Source organism: Bombus impatiens, unplaced genomic scaffold (assembly GCF_000188095.3).
Source record: "Bombus impatiens unplaced genomic scaffold, BIMP_2.2 scf_0673, whole genome shotgun sequence".
Lineage (NCBI taxonomy): Eukaryota > Metazoa > Arthropoda > Insecta > Hymenoptera > Apidae > Bombus > Bombus impatiens.
Genome location: NT_177092.1, coordinates 1 through 19095, shown reverse-complemented (window position 1 = coordinate 19095; position 19095 = coordinate 1). Strand labels below are relative to the sequence as shown.

General features: G+C 33.7%; 2 protein-coding genes across 2 annotated transcripts; one reads left to right on the top strand and one right to left on the bottom strand.

The window, feature by feature from the left end:
• The first annotated feature begins 1020 nt into the window (after positions 1-1020).
• Positions 1021-3082, top strand: LOC100748466 (eukaryotic translation initiation factor 1A, X-chromosomal). Its single transcript, XM_003492322.4, has 5 exons — positions 1021-1223; positions 1461-1544; positions 1768-2004; positions 2113-2213; positions 2317-3082. Exons 1-5 carry the CDS (start codon positions 1208-1210, stop codon positions 2320-2322), a joined length of 444 nt encoding a protein of 147 aa, XP_003492370.1. The 5' UTR covers positions 1021-1207; the 3' UTR covers positions 2323-3082.
• Positions 3083-5089: 2007 nt separating this feature from the next.
• LOC100749810 (titin) lies at positions 5090-19088 on the bottom strand. The gene is made up of 5 exons (XM_012390006.3): positions 16767-19088; positions 15801-15869; positions 13596-14888; positions 7248-7326; positions 5090-6905 (listed from the first exon to the last, which is right to left on the bottom strand). The coding sequence occupies exons 1-5, from the start codon at positions 18523-18525 to the stop codon at positions 6782-6784; spliced, it is 3324 nt and encodes a 1107-aa protein (XP_012245429.1). The 5' UTR covers positions 18526-19088; the 3' UTR covers positions 5090-6781.
• Positions 19089-19095: the final 7 nt, after the last annotated feature.

Below are 19095 nucleotides of genomic sequence, written 5' to 3'. Positions count from 1 at the left end.
CTATTTGCAATATTTGTTTCAATATCTTGCACGGTTCAATACATATCAAAAAAAATTACGAATGTCCATTCTGTATCTGTAAACAAAGTAGTTTAAATAATTACACTTTTATCAATTTTTTATATGATTTTATCTGAAGTAAGAATTACGTATTCTAACAAAATATAATTGTAATAGAATGTTATTACTTCCAACTGTTAAATAAAATCGTTGCCTAAAATTATATTGTTTTTATTTATTTTTTACTAATAATTAACTTTTTAATGTAATATAACAATAAATTATATTAAAGTATATCAAGTAAAAATTTTTTTATAACAATTATTATCTAAGCCATAAAAAAATATCTATAATATTGTTACAATATTATTGTACTTTTCCAAATTATTTACTACGTATTTGCAACAATAAAATGATGATTATATCATTTATTAAATTATAAAATAACTTCTTCAAATAAATTTTAATTTTCATAATATATTTTAATGAAAGGAAAATAAAGAACAAAATGTAATTTGTATTGGAAACAAATTCATTATGTACATATATAAAATATAATAAAGGACTTATTTGTTTTTAATTTATCATATAATATATTGAAATCAGTTGTATAAAATTATAATAAATGACAAAAAAAGTAGCAAAAAATAAAATATTTAATATATTAAGAAAGTTATAAAGATTATATTCGTTACTTCTAGTATATAGGTCGAGGATTATTTCTACAGGCATTTCACTTTCATGAATGTCGAAATCACGATCGAAATTCATAAAATATGTACGTCTGGATTCTATATCATGGATGTCGGAATATATATTCCTATATGTACAGATATGTTACCAAACTTAAGAAAGCTACATTCCCTATATTCTCACTAGAAAGTGATTAAATATTTTCCTTTGTACTTATCACCGACAATTAGTCAAATCTGTATCTAAATTTTGACAAACTTCGGACTTAATGGTATAATCATGTATTTTACAAATTTTTGAAGTAATTTTTATAATGGAAAATTAACTCACTTAAAGAATTAGTGCAAGAAAATAGTTTTGAGTTTCGTGTACTTGACACTTTTGAGTAGTCTTCGTCTTCCCATGAGGTGTTTAGTGGAGCAAGACTCATTTTCATTGTATTGACTGTCTTGCTCGGTCGTAGTGTACGAATTTCTCATATATTTATCAAATACGCATCTTTTAACAAATCAACATGCCGAAAAATAAGGGTACGTAAATAATTGTGTTTCTTTGTATTTTTTTCCTTTGTAAAACTTGTATAGAATTATGTGCAGAAGGTCGTGGACTTTCTGTACAATGTGGTTAGTTTCTTCTAACCTGTTAATGTCAAGTATTTCTTTAGAATCGTTGAATATATTGTTGATAGACAGAGGTTGAATATTTTTTTTGCAAAATTTACGAGAATTAATCGGAATAATAATTTTTAAACTTATTTTTTTTTTTAGGAAAGGGAGGTAAAAATAGGAGAAGAGGTAAAAATGAAAATGAAACAGAAAAAAGAGAATTGGTTTTTAAAGAAGATGGTCAAGGTAAAAATCTTAGAAATGACATTATGATATATATCTGTGTTTTATTATTTAAATCCTTTGAATTGGGTTTATTTTTTTCAAAATGATACCATATGTTAATAATATTAAGTAGACGATATTTTAAATTGATAAAATAGTTTTATAACTTTAAAAAAATGTTTAGTCCATATAATTAGGAAACATATTTTGAACAACTAAATTTTTATATTACTGCTTCATGTAGAATACGCACAAGTCACAAAAATGCTTGGCAATGGGAGGTTAGAAGCAATGTGCTTTGATGGAGTAAAACGATTGTGTCACATTCGTGGAAAATTGCGGAAAAAGGTATGGATAAATCAAGGAGATATAATATTAATTGGCCTGCGAGATTATCAGGATGCAAAAGCAGATGTCATATTAAAATACACATCAGATGAAGCAAGGAATTTGAAAACTTATGGTGAATTCCCTGAAACTGGTAAGTAATCACTATAAAATACTCGAAATATGAATGTATGTTCAAACTGTGAAAGTATATAAGCTAAATTCGTGAAATTTACTTAAAAATCATGTTCTATTTTTACAGTGCGTATCAACGATACTGTCACCTTTGTGGAAGATGGTTTTGATGAAGATATTGAATTTGGTGATGAAATTAGCGATGATGATGAAGATGATGTTGACAATGTAAGTATCTAATATCTTCAATAACATTTACAAAATATAATTATATGTTTCTTGTTGTATAATTTTAATTCTATTTGTAAGTAAAATATTTTTGGCTTTATAGATCTGATAATCTTCAATATAACTATATTTAAAAGGTATGGTACAAGAGTGCATGAAGATACCTATTTGTTTCACAAGATACTATTATTTGTTGAGCAATTAAGATAATTAAAATTTTTTTGGAATAAGTAGTCAATTTCTTGTATCTATAAATAAATTTTCACTTGTCCGTGTAATATTGTGTTGCAATCTAAAATTGTGAAATCCTGAATTTTCAGGATTCGTAAGTGTCATTAGACATATGGTATTCACTATATAGCCTGTCTTTTACTTTCATATGATTTTAGGTAGAGATAATATCCCATGTTGAATGGGTATCAAATATGTCAATTTTTTAAAATTAACCTAAAAATGTGCATTGAATAAAGTTCAATGTTAGAGAGAGTAAGCTTTTAAGTGTGCTGTTTGCCCAAATTGAGCTGCGAATACAAATAGTTATGTATTTATGTATAATATCAGTACATTGTTCTTGTAGTAAATTTCTTTTGTATATTTCTTCGTTAATAACTAAATAAAGTGACATACATGCACTGTCATTGCAATTTTGAACAGGGGAAGTAGTGAGCACCATACATCACTGCAATTATACTTCTATATGTATCAAAGCGTTTCATTGACTCATTTGTTACATAACATGTACAATTTCCCAAAAAATGTAATTATGCGATTGTATTTTCGAATAGGTCAGTGTAATATTTGAATAATGTAATATTGAATTCAAATGTTTTCATAGATGAAACTAATTTCCATAAAAGGTGAACTGCATATCTGAGAATTACACATATTTATTTCAAGAAACAAATTATTCGTTATATGAGATTTCTTACAAATATTATTTCATTCTTCTGTACTTTGTATTAAAAAATTGTCAATACAGTCAAATCATGTTAACTGCTGTATAAAACATTAATTCCATGAACATGTATTAGATGAAATTAATGTCAACTGTTAACAACGAATAAAAATATATAAAATACTAAGTTTTCTGTATTCATTCAATTCCTTCAAGTCCATTTAACTGTAAAAAGAGTTATTTATGTAAAGATTACAGTTCTCCTCAAAAAGTTAATACGAAATGAAAGTTTGCTTATTTAATAAGAATTTAGTAGGAATTTAATAAATTATTCCCATATACCATAAATATTGAGTAGTTAATATTGTTTCATGCTTAAGTATCAATGAAATTTCAATAATGTTTTCTCCATGTACTTTCTAACTTTTGCATGTTTAAAAATTTATCATGATATACAACAAAAATTACTAAAGTATAATAAGTAGGGTTGGGTATAATTTCATATTCTTGATGTATCATCCTTTTTTGTTACAAGTACATCAAGAATTGTGATGCAACAGTTTATTTATTACATTGTCGTTGATAACTCTATCACACAATAGTATATGATAAAATCATACCTTTTTTCCATTTCTGTTACTTTTTGATATCGTACGTGTGTACAATGGCTTTATAATTTTAATATAACATTGTATTAGTTACGTAGGAGTAAAGCGGAGGAAAATTAGAGTAGCCGCATAGTGTATACGCGTTATTCATAAAACCAAAACCATGAAATATACAAAATTACGTCAGAGCTAGAAGCGCACTGATGCGATACTGAATGTTAAATACATTTTTATTTGAACGCAGGTATGGGAGGACGTCAAATCTCTACATATTTTATCTACGTTGATAATTGTTTTTACGCGAAATCGCAGTAACAGAACAATCATAAGATATTAAAACGACTCTATTATAAACTTTAGTCAGAGTGCCAACGTTTACCTTATAAATTTAAATCAAGTTCTATGATCGTCCTGTACATTTCGTTAGAAGAATTAGTTACAACATTTCACTGAAGTACTATTAGTAAAAATTAGAATTAAACAAACGAATTAACGTTTCAGACATTTAATTTCGTATATAACTTCGTATTAAAGTTGTTCGGATTGAGGAATGAAATAGGTTTGTCCTACCATGTTTTTGATTTAAGAATGTTTGTAGTGGGTGATAAGCTTAGGCAATTACAAAATGTGTACGTATTTTTTATAGCGTAACATTACTGGCTTATAGAAAATATTTATGAGAAAGATTTATAATTATGATTTTATAGTTTATGAAGATACATACATTATACCTGCATACTGTAGACAAATAAGTAGCATATAGAATAAATAATTTGAACTTTTTCTCAATTAAGAATTAAGAATTTAATTATTGCCTTATAAGCATATATTATGTTTAATAAATATATATCATTAGAATTATATGTATATATTATATTGACATTTGTGTTTAATTAAACCAATCTTTTTTAATAAAGTGAAATAAAATAGAAATAGAATTTGTACGTACAATATTCGACAAATTATAGATACAGACTTATACGAAATTCGTTATATGTAAACAAGTAAATCTGATTTATTTGCACTTTAAGTAGAAAAAACAGGACTAAAAAACATAAACTAGCCAGTGAAGTTACGTGGTCGACACTGTATTTGCATATTTTTTATCAACGTACTCAATAGAGTATAGACAGTAGTTATTAGTAAAAAATGTACTGATATACTGCAGAAAAATGACAGTGAATAAAAAGATTCTGTCGTCAATGGACTGCAATAATAGTTCGTCGTGTTACATTGGTTTCTTGCGTCTCGTGTAAAAGGGAAAATAGTTTTTTGTTTTGTAATACAAATAATGTATCGTAACAGTCAGAATATTTAAATGCCAGTATCGCAACGTCCGTAATGAATTATATAATAAATGTTACGACAGTACATAGGAGCATAATGTTTTATTTTGATGCGTGTGTGATTGTGCCTTTGGTCCTTAGGTCAAATAGGCTCTAGGCAAGTCTATTAAACATAGAATAACAGTCATTATAGATAATAATTTATAAACTTCAGATGCATAATTATATCTTCTCAATATATTATACATTAATAGAATAGCTTATTTAAAGTATGTATATTTATGTATATATGTATATATATATTTTTTCTTTTAAATACATACTATATACGATTCCTTTCTGTGCCTTTTAAAACTGTGTTATACATTGAAAGCTAACGCTGCTTAAATATTAAGACGTGTTTCGAGTCGTAAGAGTTTAAACAACACATTTTTCTCTATAGTCATCATGCCATTTGCCTCCTCTTTCGTTTCTCTTTTTTCTTTTATAATAATTTTAATAATTTACACGATCGCGATACGAAGAATAGATCGTCGATTAACATTCCCTCCAATCTCGAGATTTATGCATGTAACATTTGTCCAATGATTCCGCTATATAAATAAAATATTCATGTTTTAATCTTGCAATTATTACAATCGTATAATAGTACATTTATATAAGTTACGCTAAGAAATTATCATATATACAATTAAAAATTGTTAGGAAATATTCTTTTAAATAAGTTAAATTTACATTGTATTATGATCCACGAAAACATTTATTTCTTGTAGCTATTCAAATCGGCAGATAGACGGACATAGTTCGCACTTTCCCAAACAAGTTCCCCAATTTTGCACCTTGTCCAAATTTCCAATGATTCGAATAACAACAAGAATTTGTTTCTTCTTTTAGAATCTGTGTATGTGTGTGTATGTGTGCAGTTCATCATCAAAAAACGTGACACGAGTGTTGCTGACCTATCAAGCGGTATATTGCGCGGATAGATATACAATCATCCTAAAGCTAAAACGAACTGCCAAGTGGCGAGTTATGCAAAGTCACCGAACATCTGCTCTTTTTCGATTCCATCTCGCGTATCTGTTCCATATTTCAAAAGTGTCTATCAAATATATATCGCCGTAATGTTTGGTCGGGCCTGCATCTCAGACGAATATTTTCTTTTACGATTTCATCTTTCTTTTTTTTTTTCTCTTTCATTGCTTTTGTCCATATTGTTCCTGTAAGCGTTTGCTCCTTCGTTAGTTTTCTCTTTCTGTTTCTTTTTTCGCTTTGAACAACACGAGAAAGGCGTTGTACATGGACGGGTTGGCTTAGTGAAGACTAGCGAAGTCAGCTAGTCGGACTAGCGACGACATACGTTATTTAATCGCAAGATTAAACGTAAATATATAAGGCAACTTAATGCAACCGAAAGGCAAGCAAATCCGAAGCATAGGCCATGAGTGTGAGAGTAAATTGTCGTGCATATTTTTCATGTGTTTTCACCAAGCACCGATAGAATAATTCGCTATATTATTTGATATAGACGCGAACAGGATCTATATCGATAGATAGATACTCTTCATTTTTTGATTTTATTTTTATTTTATTTATAGAATTGTCTCGTTTAACGTTCGAGGATACGTTAAATCAGACAAGACAGGTGCTTCCTTTGATTAGTGCTAGAGAATTTGCTTTTTTTTATAATTGATTTTTTTCGTGTTTTATTATGCACGATTAGCAGATGACAAGGAATTTCTTCTTGTTCCAATAATCGCCCACGAGACCCTTGTTGCTTCACTGTTCTCGCCTTTCTTCCATCATGAATCGATCGACGATCTTCTGCATGGACTCTCGCAATTCGTCTGGACCACTGGCGGTTCCGCTGGTCGTTGTGATTACGTGTACGGTTCTCGTTATTCTGCAAAGGAGTAAATTTTAGCATTGTTTATCTTAAACGCAAAGTCAAACTAATGACATGATGAATGAAAGATATATTAAGCTTATTCAATTATAGACATTAAACTAATTTAAGTTATGTAACAACGAATAAAAATGTTTAAACTCAAATAATGAGTTTTACTTCTATTCTATTTTATTTCGAATCTTGTATTAATAAATTCACCAATTTTTTTTTTTCTTTTTTTTAAGAAGACCTAATTCTTTAGATTATAAATATAAATATTAATAACACTTTCAAATACAGTGAATTTGACCCAGTTTGACTGGAAATTTGTTGAAAATGATTCCGTTTTATAAATACCTTTCCTGAGTTTCAGGGTCCTCTTCTGTCGTTGTCGTTTCCATGTAGGATGGCTCGCTAAGTTGCAAAAAGTCAGATTCTGCGTAACAAATGAGAATTTATGAAAAGACATGTTCCTGCGTGTGGGATACACAATATCTTACTATTTTAGCGGTTCACATAGATACAAGTACCAATCGTATATATCTTTCAATGTTACATCATGCCCAAAACAAGGGGTAATACTAGACACATATAAAAAAAGTAACAACATCGCTATACATTTGACGATACATAATATATAATACGCATTTTCACTCAGCCAACTATGCAACCGCTTTTCTTACATTTCATGTACATTATCTCAACGTTTCGTTATAAATATTTTACGTATTCATTTAATGGTCGTGTTTAACGATGTTTCAGTTCATAATGTCTGCCACAGGAAGTGAATAATATATCATTGAAATTATACTATGACATATGAAATATAATATTCGACTCCCTATATGCTCGATTATGAAGTACTTTACGCATGCGATCTACGATTATCAGAATAATCTTGATTTGAATTCTCCTTCTTCGAATTTCCATTTCGTCACGTGTAGTACAAGTACTATGGCACTAATAGCAGCGCTCGAGAGTCTATATAGATTAATTTGTAATCATTAAGTATGATATAATTACTGAGGCACGTTTAAAATATTTCTCACAAGATAGGTTTCGATTCTTTGGATTTTTCATTGGTGAAAATCCTCGTGTTCTGAGAATAATGGAAGGAAGACAATCGTGTTATATTTTTACGTAACGCTACGTAACAAAATATAACATTTATAAATTAATAACTACAACGTTTATATGTATTAAACGCATCCTATTATATAGAATGCAACAAAATATGATTTAATTAATGGTTTACTTTATTCGGGGATATTTCATAGGATACTGTGCATCGATTCTACTACACGAACATATATTTTTGAGATAAACTGTGTTGCAAAAAAAAAAAAAAAAAAGAAAAAAAGACAGACTATTCAAAAAGCACACACATTACTTCGATTCAATTACTTCAGAATCCCTTGGAGTTTCACTGATAAAGCAAAACGAAAAGAAACCTTCCTTGTAAGCAGGACTGTGCTGCACGCAGCGAGCTCGTGTGAAGCGCTGATAAAAGCTACTGAATAATAAAGCGTTTAGCAGTTAGTCATAAGATATATAAGTACTAAAACTTTCCGATACAACAGAAGAGTATTCACTACGGTGAAAACTGAAATGGGGATTTCTTCGGTGGAAAATAAGTAAGATTACGTTTGTAAGGATAAGTCTACAAGTCGTATATTCTAAAAATCGAGTCTATCGAGTCTTGACCAAACGCTACCCTACGTAAAAGGATACTAATTTAATCGTCATGAAACTATGGAGATACAGAAACGCTACGTCAATACACGCTATGTCGAACAAATTTTTAGACGAAAACGATATATTACTCGTTCGTACTGTAAACATTTTTCTAAAAAAAATCATTTCCAATGAATAAAGAATCAATATCAAAGTATATTCGAAATTCCAACGACTAAGATAGAAAAAAGTATTTGCAAATTATACACTCGTCGACAGTTCGAGCTTTATCATCGTATCAACAGTATCGTACTTACAATTTTCGACCGAGGAAAACGCTCTCTCGTTTTGACCGTAGCTCTTTGAAACACCCTGTATATAGTGGCAATAAGTTTAAAGGGGCGCGTACTAACTACATCAGTTAGTGTTGTTAGACGAACGGTCAAGTGTTACTGCAAGTATTATTACGGTTTTGGATTTATCGGCTTTCCTTGGAAACGGAATGAAAGAGAGGCAATTTTGTGCATTCTCATATATTTGCGTTCCTCCAACACTTTTCTTCCAAACATTTCTCTTCCTTTCAAAGACATATTTTACAAATAGGAAGATTTGTAGATTTATTAGGCTTGTACGTCTTTTTAAATATTTAAAACACACGTGTTCGAATATTTATTTCAACGTTTAAACGGATGAATATCTCTTTTAAAGTAACTTCTTCGAATTCGACAAATATGAATCTTTTATTTAACATGCTAATCGAAGAAAACTAATTAATGCCCAAAATCTCTTGGACATAAGTAATCTTTTAATTTATAGATCCCCTAATTTTGATTTCTATTAGGAATAAATCATATAATATCTATATTTGCAAAAATGAAAATTAATTCGTTTTTGTTAATGTCAAATGAAAGTTTCTGGTTGCGGTATAATCCGGTTGATCAGTAAACACATTACACTTTTACAAAATTACAAAAATATTTATATTGCATAAAATTTGTATCAAACTTGCAAACGACTGCTTGACTTTTTTCAAAAAATTTGACTGCTCGATTACGAGTGTAGAAAAGTACTAGCACTAGAATTAGTCGCGCTTCTATCGTTAATTATCGAAGATTAATCTTTAAACACACGCGAAATTATTTGATCAGAAGAAAAGTACAGGATCGTCACAAGTGCCGTGTAAACTTGCACAGAATCACGTCGGAAGTGCATTTGACGAACGAACACGATTAGTGCGATCGTTCAGCCATTAGCGTAATAACATTTTTGCAAACTCTAAACACAAAGGTTGGGGCGTTTCCAGTTTCACACAGGTAAGAATCTAACTCTAAGATAAACATTCTGCATTGACAAGCTGCATCGATCCGTACGAAAAGTACCTTTCGAAGCGGTGGAACGTTCATTTGGAACTCAATCTGTCGAGCGATCTTGTATGGTGTAAAATGGTTCGTGTTCAGACGCACGTGTACATAGATAAAGGTTACTTACATGACGATTCGCCTAACAATCCTAACGTGACTAAAATATACGATTTGTTGGTCCCTCTACACTTTAGCTTTATCTTGAGTTGCTTATTGTCAGAAGAGCTAGAAAGGGTAAATAGTGAAAACTATAGGACGCATGAAATTAATGTGAGAATTCGAGCTCTATTATTTTAGTTTTTCTTGGGTACGTGCATCAGGCGTAGAGAAACGCTATTACGTGGAGGGATGAAAAAGTGGAATTATTGCCTTGTAAAACGCTGCAAGAGACAAACTTAAAGATTGGTATAAAATGCGATAAAGTATCATGCGAGGTGTCGATTATATTTTAAATCATGCAGCATTCGGTATGTCGCGTCGATAGAATCAATCAAACGTGTGAGAAAAAAAAAAGCTTGCATACGAATCCTTTTGAAAATTTATACTTTCTCTATTACCTGTTTCGTAAGTACATGTACGATGCTCTATATCTCTCTTGAATATCATACCTACGTGATGATTATCATTCTTGCAATTACATGCTCTAGATATTAAAAGCTAAACCAACGTAGTAGAAAATTAGTTTTAATAACTGCAGTTATTATTTGTCTACGGTTTCTCTAAAATTAGCATTAAATCGTGTGCCTGTATTTATCCCATTGTTGCTTTCAATATTACTATACGGTATATTGAATAAACATATATGTAAATCGTCAATATTCAACTTCTCTGGGACTGTGCATACTGTAAAAATATCATTTGTTTCTTAAAACACTGTGTCTAGAAATGTGTAGTTGGAGGGTTTCTTTTTTTAATCCTAAGCCTATACATATATATGAAATACTTTATAAATCTTTATCAAACACTAATATCATATTCTGTTAATTATGGTAAAATTATGAAAAACAGATGAAAACGAATTTTCTAAATTTTATATCACGGGACGAAACGTTGTATTACTATGCTTATTTATTTCTTTTCATTCGAGAATCAATGTTTAATTTACAACGACTTTCAGTTATCATATCATTATTATCATATTATTACTTAAAATATTCGAATAAATTTAAGAATAGGTATAACATACAAACGAAGAATTTTAATTCCACATATTTGCTAGAGAAGTACTAACATCGAAATACTATAACGTGACAGCATTTGAATATGTTACGCGTCTTTAAAATCGTTTCATTCTTTCTATTAACAGAATAAGTATTTAATGTTTAATCAAACATTTATGGACTCTAAACAACCTACTTGAAAATATTAATAAATTAATAATAAACTGATACGGAGGTATCAACTTTGTAAAACTTAAACTTGATAGCAATTTATGGTGTATCTAGAAATTTATATATTTTAAATCTTTCCCAATTCAAATTCCTCATAATAGAAATAAATAAAATGAAGGGTAAATCGTACCCAGTTTGCCTCGGGTCATTGTTAGAGAGGGTGTAGATGGCACGTTGGAACGTTCGTGGCTCCAAGACAAGAATTATTGCTAGTAGGACCACCAATGTAGCGGCAGCTACGCTCATCCAACATGCGCAGCCCGCTCTACCGGAAGTCTTCGTCCTAGGTGTTCCCTCAACTGTACTTCGCCGTGTGCTCGAGCAAACCGACTGTATCGAACTGTCTGTTTCTGTCGCTTAAACATTACGTCCTCCTATGAATTTTTTGCTATCCGATTTGCATGTATACTCTTTTGATAAATTGATTCGACTGAATTCTGCGATCCCACGCCGTGATTAGTATGAAGAAACAGCGGGCGAAGTATGCGAAGAAAATAGCAGCGATCATCGCGTCGATGTGTTCGATCGATGCTTTTGATTTTTTATTTTTGTCGCATGACAAGGATATTTCGTGTTTTTAAACATCGATGACCCGAAAGCTGAGAAACTTCCGCGTGCGTTATACCTCTTGTTATTGACGATAATTATGTCCTTTTGAGGATTAATTATTGTAGATAATCCGGGTTAAATTCACCCCAAACGTAAAGCTTTTGTTGATGACTTTGCGAAGCCGAAACGAATTTTTTTAAAGATTTGCCACTGAATTTTTTTAGTGGATTGTTACAGATATTTCACATATATGAGGTACGATATGGCCAATGCGTTATAGGATCACCCAATTAATGCGACTTCAAGGCTGATAGTAAAAGATCTTGTAGATTTTTATCGCGTGAAATGATTAATATTCGTCGTGTAATTCTTGGTATGTTGAAAAGTTTTGGGATTAAATGGAAAATCCTGTGTATGTGATCTTTAATACGTGTACCATCGCTATTTCGTTTTGTATTAATGGATTGGTATTATTATGTATTATATTATCGATGTGGAATTTCGTAAAAGATATCGGACTGATTCAATCTAAAAAGTAATATCATATCTTTGTATCAGTACGCGTGAAGGTATTTGCAAAATTTATCAAGAAACTTATATTTTATAATTTTGAAAAATGTTTAATTCGATATTCAGTTTTAAATTTTCGAAAGTGATATGATATTTTTCTATAGTAACTAAAGATAATATAAGATAAAGTTTTCAATATGCATAAATACTTTCAATTTTTTAATTCGTTTCTCTCTTTCTCTACAAGTAAATTAGAATACGATATTTCTTTTTATATATGTGTAATTTTAAAAATTCCTCGGGTACAATGTTTGACCACGAATGACCATCAATGTGAAAAGTATGCTAGTCCCAGAAGCACCTGATTGCAACTTTATCCGTTTAACCAAAACCAACGATAGGGGGGAAAAATAGGATAAAACTTCTCTTTCAACGAAGCACATTGAATCGATCACCAACAACCCTATGATGTAATACTCGCCCATGATAACTTTACGAAGAATAAAAAAACCACACACGTATGCAGATTTTACGACTGCATTTCACAAGCTTTGTTTTTCCTTGCGAATGGTTATCATCGTTTTATACGGTCAATATTCTTCCACCTTGTGCAAATACACCTCCAGTTACAAATGTTATGCAAGCTTAATATCATGCAACATCGTGTGCAAATAAAAGAAATATATATATATATTAAATTAGCCACTGACACAATTTTTTCGCAATTTATCAGCAAGAAAACCATATTCAATTATCTTCGTTGTCTAAAAGTCCATCTTTCCATTTAGAACTGACTTAATTTCTTTTAAAAGTAATAATTATAAAGTTATCTATCATTTATATAAATTTCGAATGATTGTATTTTTTACTGAATATCCTTAAGTTTCCAAAGCCTTTAAAATATACAGTTTTCTATAGCTCGTCCTAACATTTTCTTCTTAGTTAGTTCATCCTAATCTATTTCCTTTCCAAATGTTAACACTTATTCTTAATTCGAAGAAAATCGTACGAACGTCGTACGTATATCGTTTAAAAGGCCTGAATTAGTAAGTACGGACTTTGCAAGCTAAACCGAGATTGGAACAAAAACGATAAACAGGTGCAGTTGCATGCAAACAAAGCGTGCCACAATAAAAGCATACAGAAGACCGCAAAATTCACGTTCTCGGATCTGACTGTCTCTCGGGTAACTTGGTTAGCGGGATATGTACATTGCTTACTTAGAAGGTTAGCTGTGAGTGCGGTACCTTGGTCGTCCTCCAACGGGGACAGTTCCGCACCTTCGTGCAGTGCTACATCAGACCCGCTGGAACTGCCCAATGTACACCTCTTGCTTGGAGATCTTCTCCTCGATCGTGGTGAATCGTCACTTTCAGTATCGCTGTTTAAATCATGCCGCGAGCTACCATTTTTAGTATACATGTCGCCATTACCGGAACTAGGCGACGTGTCTTGAGAGAGTTGGCTCTCCCATTGCTCTACTTTCTCGTCGTTCAGGAACGAACGATCTGTCAGACTGCCATGGGCCCACGGCTCAGACATCTCGGTAGTGCTCTTTATGATCTTTGCCGATAGCTGTTCGATATTGAACGGCAAACTATCACGGCCTTTTACAACTGGCATCGGTATATCACCGTAATCGCCACTAGCCGCCATAGCTCTTGCGATTCGTCCCGTTTGTTCCGTGTCAATGGATTCGGTCGCGAAACACCGTACAGTCGTCACCGTCTTCGTCACGATCTCCCTCGAGACCACTTCGTCTGTGACGCTTCTCTGAACCTTCGATATCGTTGTACGAGTCGCGCTATCGTAACTGCTTGGCAAATTCTCTACAATCGTCGTCTCTGTCGTGACAAATTTATCCGGTCTGGATAAATCTGTTTCTTTATCTTCTTTAGTCGTGACTGTTACGGTCTCTACTTTCTTTACGGTTTCACCTATCTGTTCGAACTTCTCAGAATCGAATAAATTGTCACGCATATCTGCTGTTTCAGTCGTAGGTCTCGTTTCGTCCGATACTTCGGGTTTTATCGAATCGCTCTTCTCCTTATCTTCTTCCAGTTGTCGCGCTTCTTTCTCCCCGAGCGGTTCCTCTGACAGCTCCTCGAACAACTTGTCAGAGCGTTCTACTAAATCTATCGACCGCGTGGCGAGTGAATCTATCGTCACTTTTGGCTGATCGTCGTCTGATTTTAGTGTTTTACGTTCCTTCGACTCGGTTATTGTTTTGCTCACCGTCGTTTCGTTATCCATAGATTTCTTTACTTTCACCGGTATTTTACTTTTTGGGCTGCTCTTTTCCGGGGAATGCCCTTCTCGGAGCGGCTTCGATTGCTCGTTTGTTTTATACTTGAGACTGTACGGCCTGCAGTAGACTTCGGAAGCTTCTCCGAACTCTAGATCTGTTTCGATGGACGACCTGGTAGAGTGTCGCGGGGCGGGAACAGGTTGCTTTGTTGGAGCAGAAGTAGCATGCCTCTCTACAGTCCCATCAATCTCAGCCGAATCATGCCCTGACCCATCCAAAAGGACATGGACAAGAACAGGAACAAGGACATAAAGCACATTGATACACACTAAGAATTTCAAGTCTAGCCCAGCTGCGACAGTTGGACTGAAAGATTCAGCGTGTTCTGGTCTCACAAACGTACTTGTGTGTACGCGCATACACACGAAACTCGTGTGCCCACACACGCATGCATATTTTACCGCATTATATGCCTGTGTGTGTGTGTGCAGCACACATCTACATTTAGTTTTTAATTTAGTTAGTATCAATACTGCAACAGGATTAGTATGTTTATAAAAACACTCATCATATATAAATGGTGTCTAGTCGTGGCGCCTGAATCTTACTAAAACGTACCCTGCAAAACAACTACGTTTCATAGTATCAGAACAAAAAAATTAGAAAGGAATACTTCTTATTTCTCTGTTTCTTTTCGATCTTTAGAGTTTGCGGGGAATCCAACTTAAGAAGCGTGATTCTTGTGAACTGACTAAAAAGCGATTACTCCTTGTTACAATGAAGAGAATCGGTGTAATAAAGATAATAATTTTTACTTACCAAACTAAGTAAATATAAAAGAAAAATTCTCTAAGCTACGTCGTCTCAACTAAACATTTATTTATTCGACATTGCTATATAGAAGATAGATCGAAGGCGTCCCAAGTATTCGAATTGTCGTACAAAGAACAGAACTTTTACCGTTACTCGATGACGTTTACTCTATTATGCCGCAAAGAGGTATCTATTTAGTAAGAAACGTGCGCACAATATTAGTGTGAAAGCGTCGGCAGGTGCTAACTATGGAAGATAAAGCTAAATATAAATGAGGGCACCAAAATAGATTCTGCTAATGTATTGATCTTGGGCCTGCGATCTGTGTTCGTGAGTTTTTATACTTTCTTTGGCCATACGTTACCTGATTTTGTCGATGATAGTGCTTGATCGGCTAAACTCTGTGCTCGTCTTGCAGCCTCTTCGGTAACATCTGAAAAAGTAGGTAAACGTGATGTAAGAAAACGGATAATGACAATTTAAACATTGAAAGCAATGATTTGACAAAGATTAGATGAATGATGTTTTCCCTGCATGGCATACCTCGGTTCATGCTTCGCTAGTTGTGGTTTCCTGTTAATTCAATGAGATATATTACTATATAATAAATATAACGTATGATACGTATTTATGTTATGCTATAACAATAAAGAAATGAATAGTGAGAAATATGGTTTTTGTTGCTTTGGACCGATAATCTCATTATCGATGGATAATAAAACATTTGATCGTGGATAATATTAAAATATAGCATAAAAAACCTGGAAACATGCATTAAAGAAATGTTAAAAAAGTTAAAACGCACAAACTGAAAATAATAACAGCAAATAAATAGAAATAATGTAAACACGTTGTTTTGCATATGTCTTTTACTACGGTCGATCACGTATTTTCTTTTCGTTTAGATTTCTCATACTATAAAGTGCATGTATTAGATCAATAATTACATAAACTGTCTATACACGTGTACGCTAAGAATAAAACAGATTTTAAACAAAACCATAAGTCATAGTATTCTTATGTTATTACTAAATCACGTATTCCTGATAAACATTATTCTTTTATTTTTGCAATGAAGATAAAGAACACGCTGTTTCACTTTATAGTACGTTCGACGTTCTTGCTTTATAAAAGATCATATAAACATTAGTACACTAAAAGTGATTGAAATCAGAAGTGTTAGAGTTCATTATGAATGACAGAGTGCAATGGCCTCTTTGGCCATTTTGGTATGACTACCAAAACATAAGTTATAGAAAAGCGTCAACTTAATTAATCATGTTACACACAGCTGGTATGTAATATGGATAACGCAATTATTGCAAGATACCTTCGATTCTACTGTCAGTGTACTCGGCGGGACTGGGTGGTGGGGTCGCTGCCGTCCGCACAGACTTTCTTACGACTGTGGTGACGGTCTGTCGTGTGTGAGGCTCGAGGTGCTCTACTTCGCTAATCACGTTTACTATTCTAACCGTACTACTGGAACTATCCGACGAACTACTGGAGCTAGTTAATCGGTCTCTCGAGGAACTAACTTTTTGTGGAATGCGAGATATTTTCTTGGGTATCGATTCGCTGACACGATCATCGTCTTTAGTGCTTACATCGGACAATCTGAGCTGTGCCTCGGAACCTACGCCAAAAATAGGATCGTGTGTACCGAAAACTAAAGGGGTAACAATTTCTGTCGTAGATTTCACGTCTCTCCCATGTTTTAGAGTTCTTGATTCGGGCTTCGCTTGCTTGGCGTACATGGTGTCCACGTTTTCGTACAAATGAACGTCTTGAAATTGTACTTTGTCCCACGCTGCATCGCGATTCATTTCTTCTAAAAATGCAGTTACGCCGCTTTTATGTTGGCTGCTATCTACGACGTACCTTTGTTCTACTTGACTCGGTAACATTTCTTCGAAAGATCTTTCTGTATCATACAGCTTTTCGCCAACAGCTTTGCCGGCATCCGATACCTTTTGTACACTCTCAGACACCTTCGTGCTGACTATGGTTTTGGTTTCTTTTACGCCAGTTTGAACTTTGTCTTTGGTAGCTCTCGCATCTGCAACGGATTTACCCACAGCAGCATCAACATCTTTTCTTTTTCCAGACGCCACCTCTCGGGCACGAGCTTCTTCCTCTACGGCCTCCTTTTTCGTTTCATCGACAAACTCTTTCACATCGCCAGATACTTCATCCGCAGCGTGTTTTGCGCTTTTAATGAGGCCAGAAAAGAAGCCTCCACTCTTTTCCTTGGCCTTTTTACCCTCCTTCGAAGCTTTGTCTTTCGCTGTTTTTGCTCCATTCACGACTGTGTCCACTCCAGATGAGACTTTTTGTTTTACGATAGAAGCATCCTCCTTAACTTCTGTGACCAATTTTTCTTTCGCTGCTTTCGCTCCATCGGTCGTACCCTGAACAGCTGTTCCTACTTTTTCTTCCGTTTTCTTAACCGCATCAGTAGCTTGAACGCTTACAGCTTTGCCAGCATCCGATATAGCATATGCAGCACCAAGTACCTTTTGACTGATTTTGTCCTTCGCATCCCTTGCAGTAGTTGAAACTTTCTCTCCAACATCTTTTACATCCATAACTACTTTATCCTTAGTTGCCTTACCACCCTCAGCGACTTCTCGTATAACAGTTTCTGCTTCTGCTTCTACGCTTTTCGCTCCCTCGATAACTTTATCGCCGCCAATTCTACCAGCATCAGATACCTTTTGCACGGCACCAGTTACTTTCTCACTAACTTTGTCCCTAGTGTCCTTTACACCAGCTGTAACTTTGTCCTTGGCGACTTCCATACCAGCAACAGCTTGTTGTTTTACCGTGTCAACTTCTTTTGCTTTGCTAGCAAGTGCTTCACGAGCACGCATTTCCTCTTCAGCGGCTTTTTTCTTCGTCTCATCAACGAATTCTCTGACGTCTCCTGAAACCTCATCTGCTGTGTGTTTGACACCTTTAATCAATCCTGACAGAAAACCACCGGTCTTTTCTTTGGCTTTTTTAACTTCCTTTCCAGCCTTATCTTTTGCAGCTGTTGTGCCATCCACCACTGTGTCTATTCCGGATGTTATCTTTCGTTTTGCCATTTCAGTCTCTTCCTTGACCTCTTCAGCAACCTTATCTTTTGCGGCTTTCGCATTATCAGCCACGCTTCGTGCAGCTGATTCTACTTTTGCTTCGGTGTCTCTGGCTCCTTCAACTATTTTATCAGTAACTGCTTTACCAATGCTAGTAACCGCCTGTGCATCTTCGGATACTTTCTTGCTTACCTTATCTTTGGCGTCTTTGGCAGCGGTTGTAACTGCATCTTTAGCATCCTTCGCGTCAGTAACTACTTTATCCTTAGCTGTTTTAGCACCTTCAGCAATGTCTCGTGCAGTTGCTTCTGTTTTTGCTTCTACTATTTTCACTCCATCGATAACTTTTCCACCTACAGTTTTACCTACGTCTGATGCTTTATGTACTCCTTCAGATATTTTCCCAGAAACTGAATCCTTTGTCTCTTTTACAGTAGTTTTCACATTATCTTTTACTGATTTTAATTCCGCAGTTGCTTTATCTTTAGCTGCGTCGATGTCTCTCGCCTTTTCTGCTAGCGCCTCGCGTGCGCGAGCTTCTTCCTCGACAGCTTCTTTCTTCGTTTCATCCACGAATTC

Coding starts and splice junctions, on each gene's coding strand:
- LOC100748466 (XM_003492322.4), top strand. Junction 1,545..1,767: donor TTTTAAAGAAGATGGTCAAG/GTAAAAATCTTA, acceptor TGCTTCATGTAG/AATACGCACAAGTCACAAAA. Junction 2,005..2,112: donor TGGTGAATTCCCTGAAACTG/GTAAGTAATCAC, acceptor CTATTTTTACAG/TGCGTATCAACGATACTGTC.
- LOC100749810 (XM_012390006.3), bottom strand. CDS start 18,525: ATGGCAAAACGAAAGATAACATCCGGAATAGACACAGTGGTGGATGGC. Junction 15,870..16,766: donor CACTGACAGTAGAATCGAAG/GTATCTTGCAAT, acceptor CTACTTTTTCAG/ATGTTACCGAAGAGGCTGCA. Junction 7,327..13,595: donor ACTCACAGCTAACCTTCTAA/GTAAGCAATGTA, acceptor TTTGTTACGCAG/AATCTGACTTTTTGCAACTT.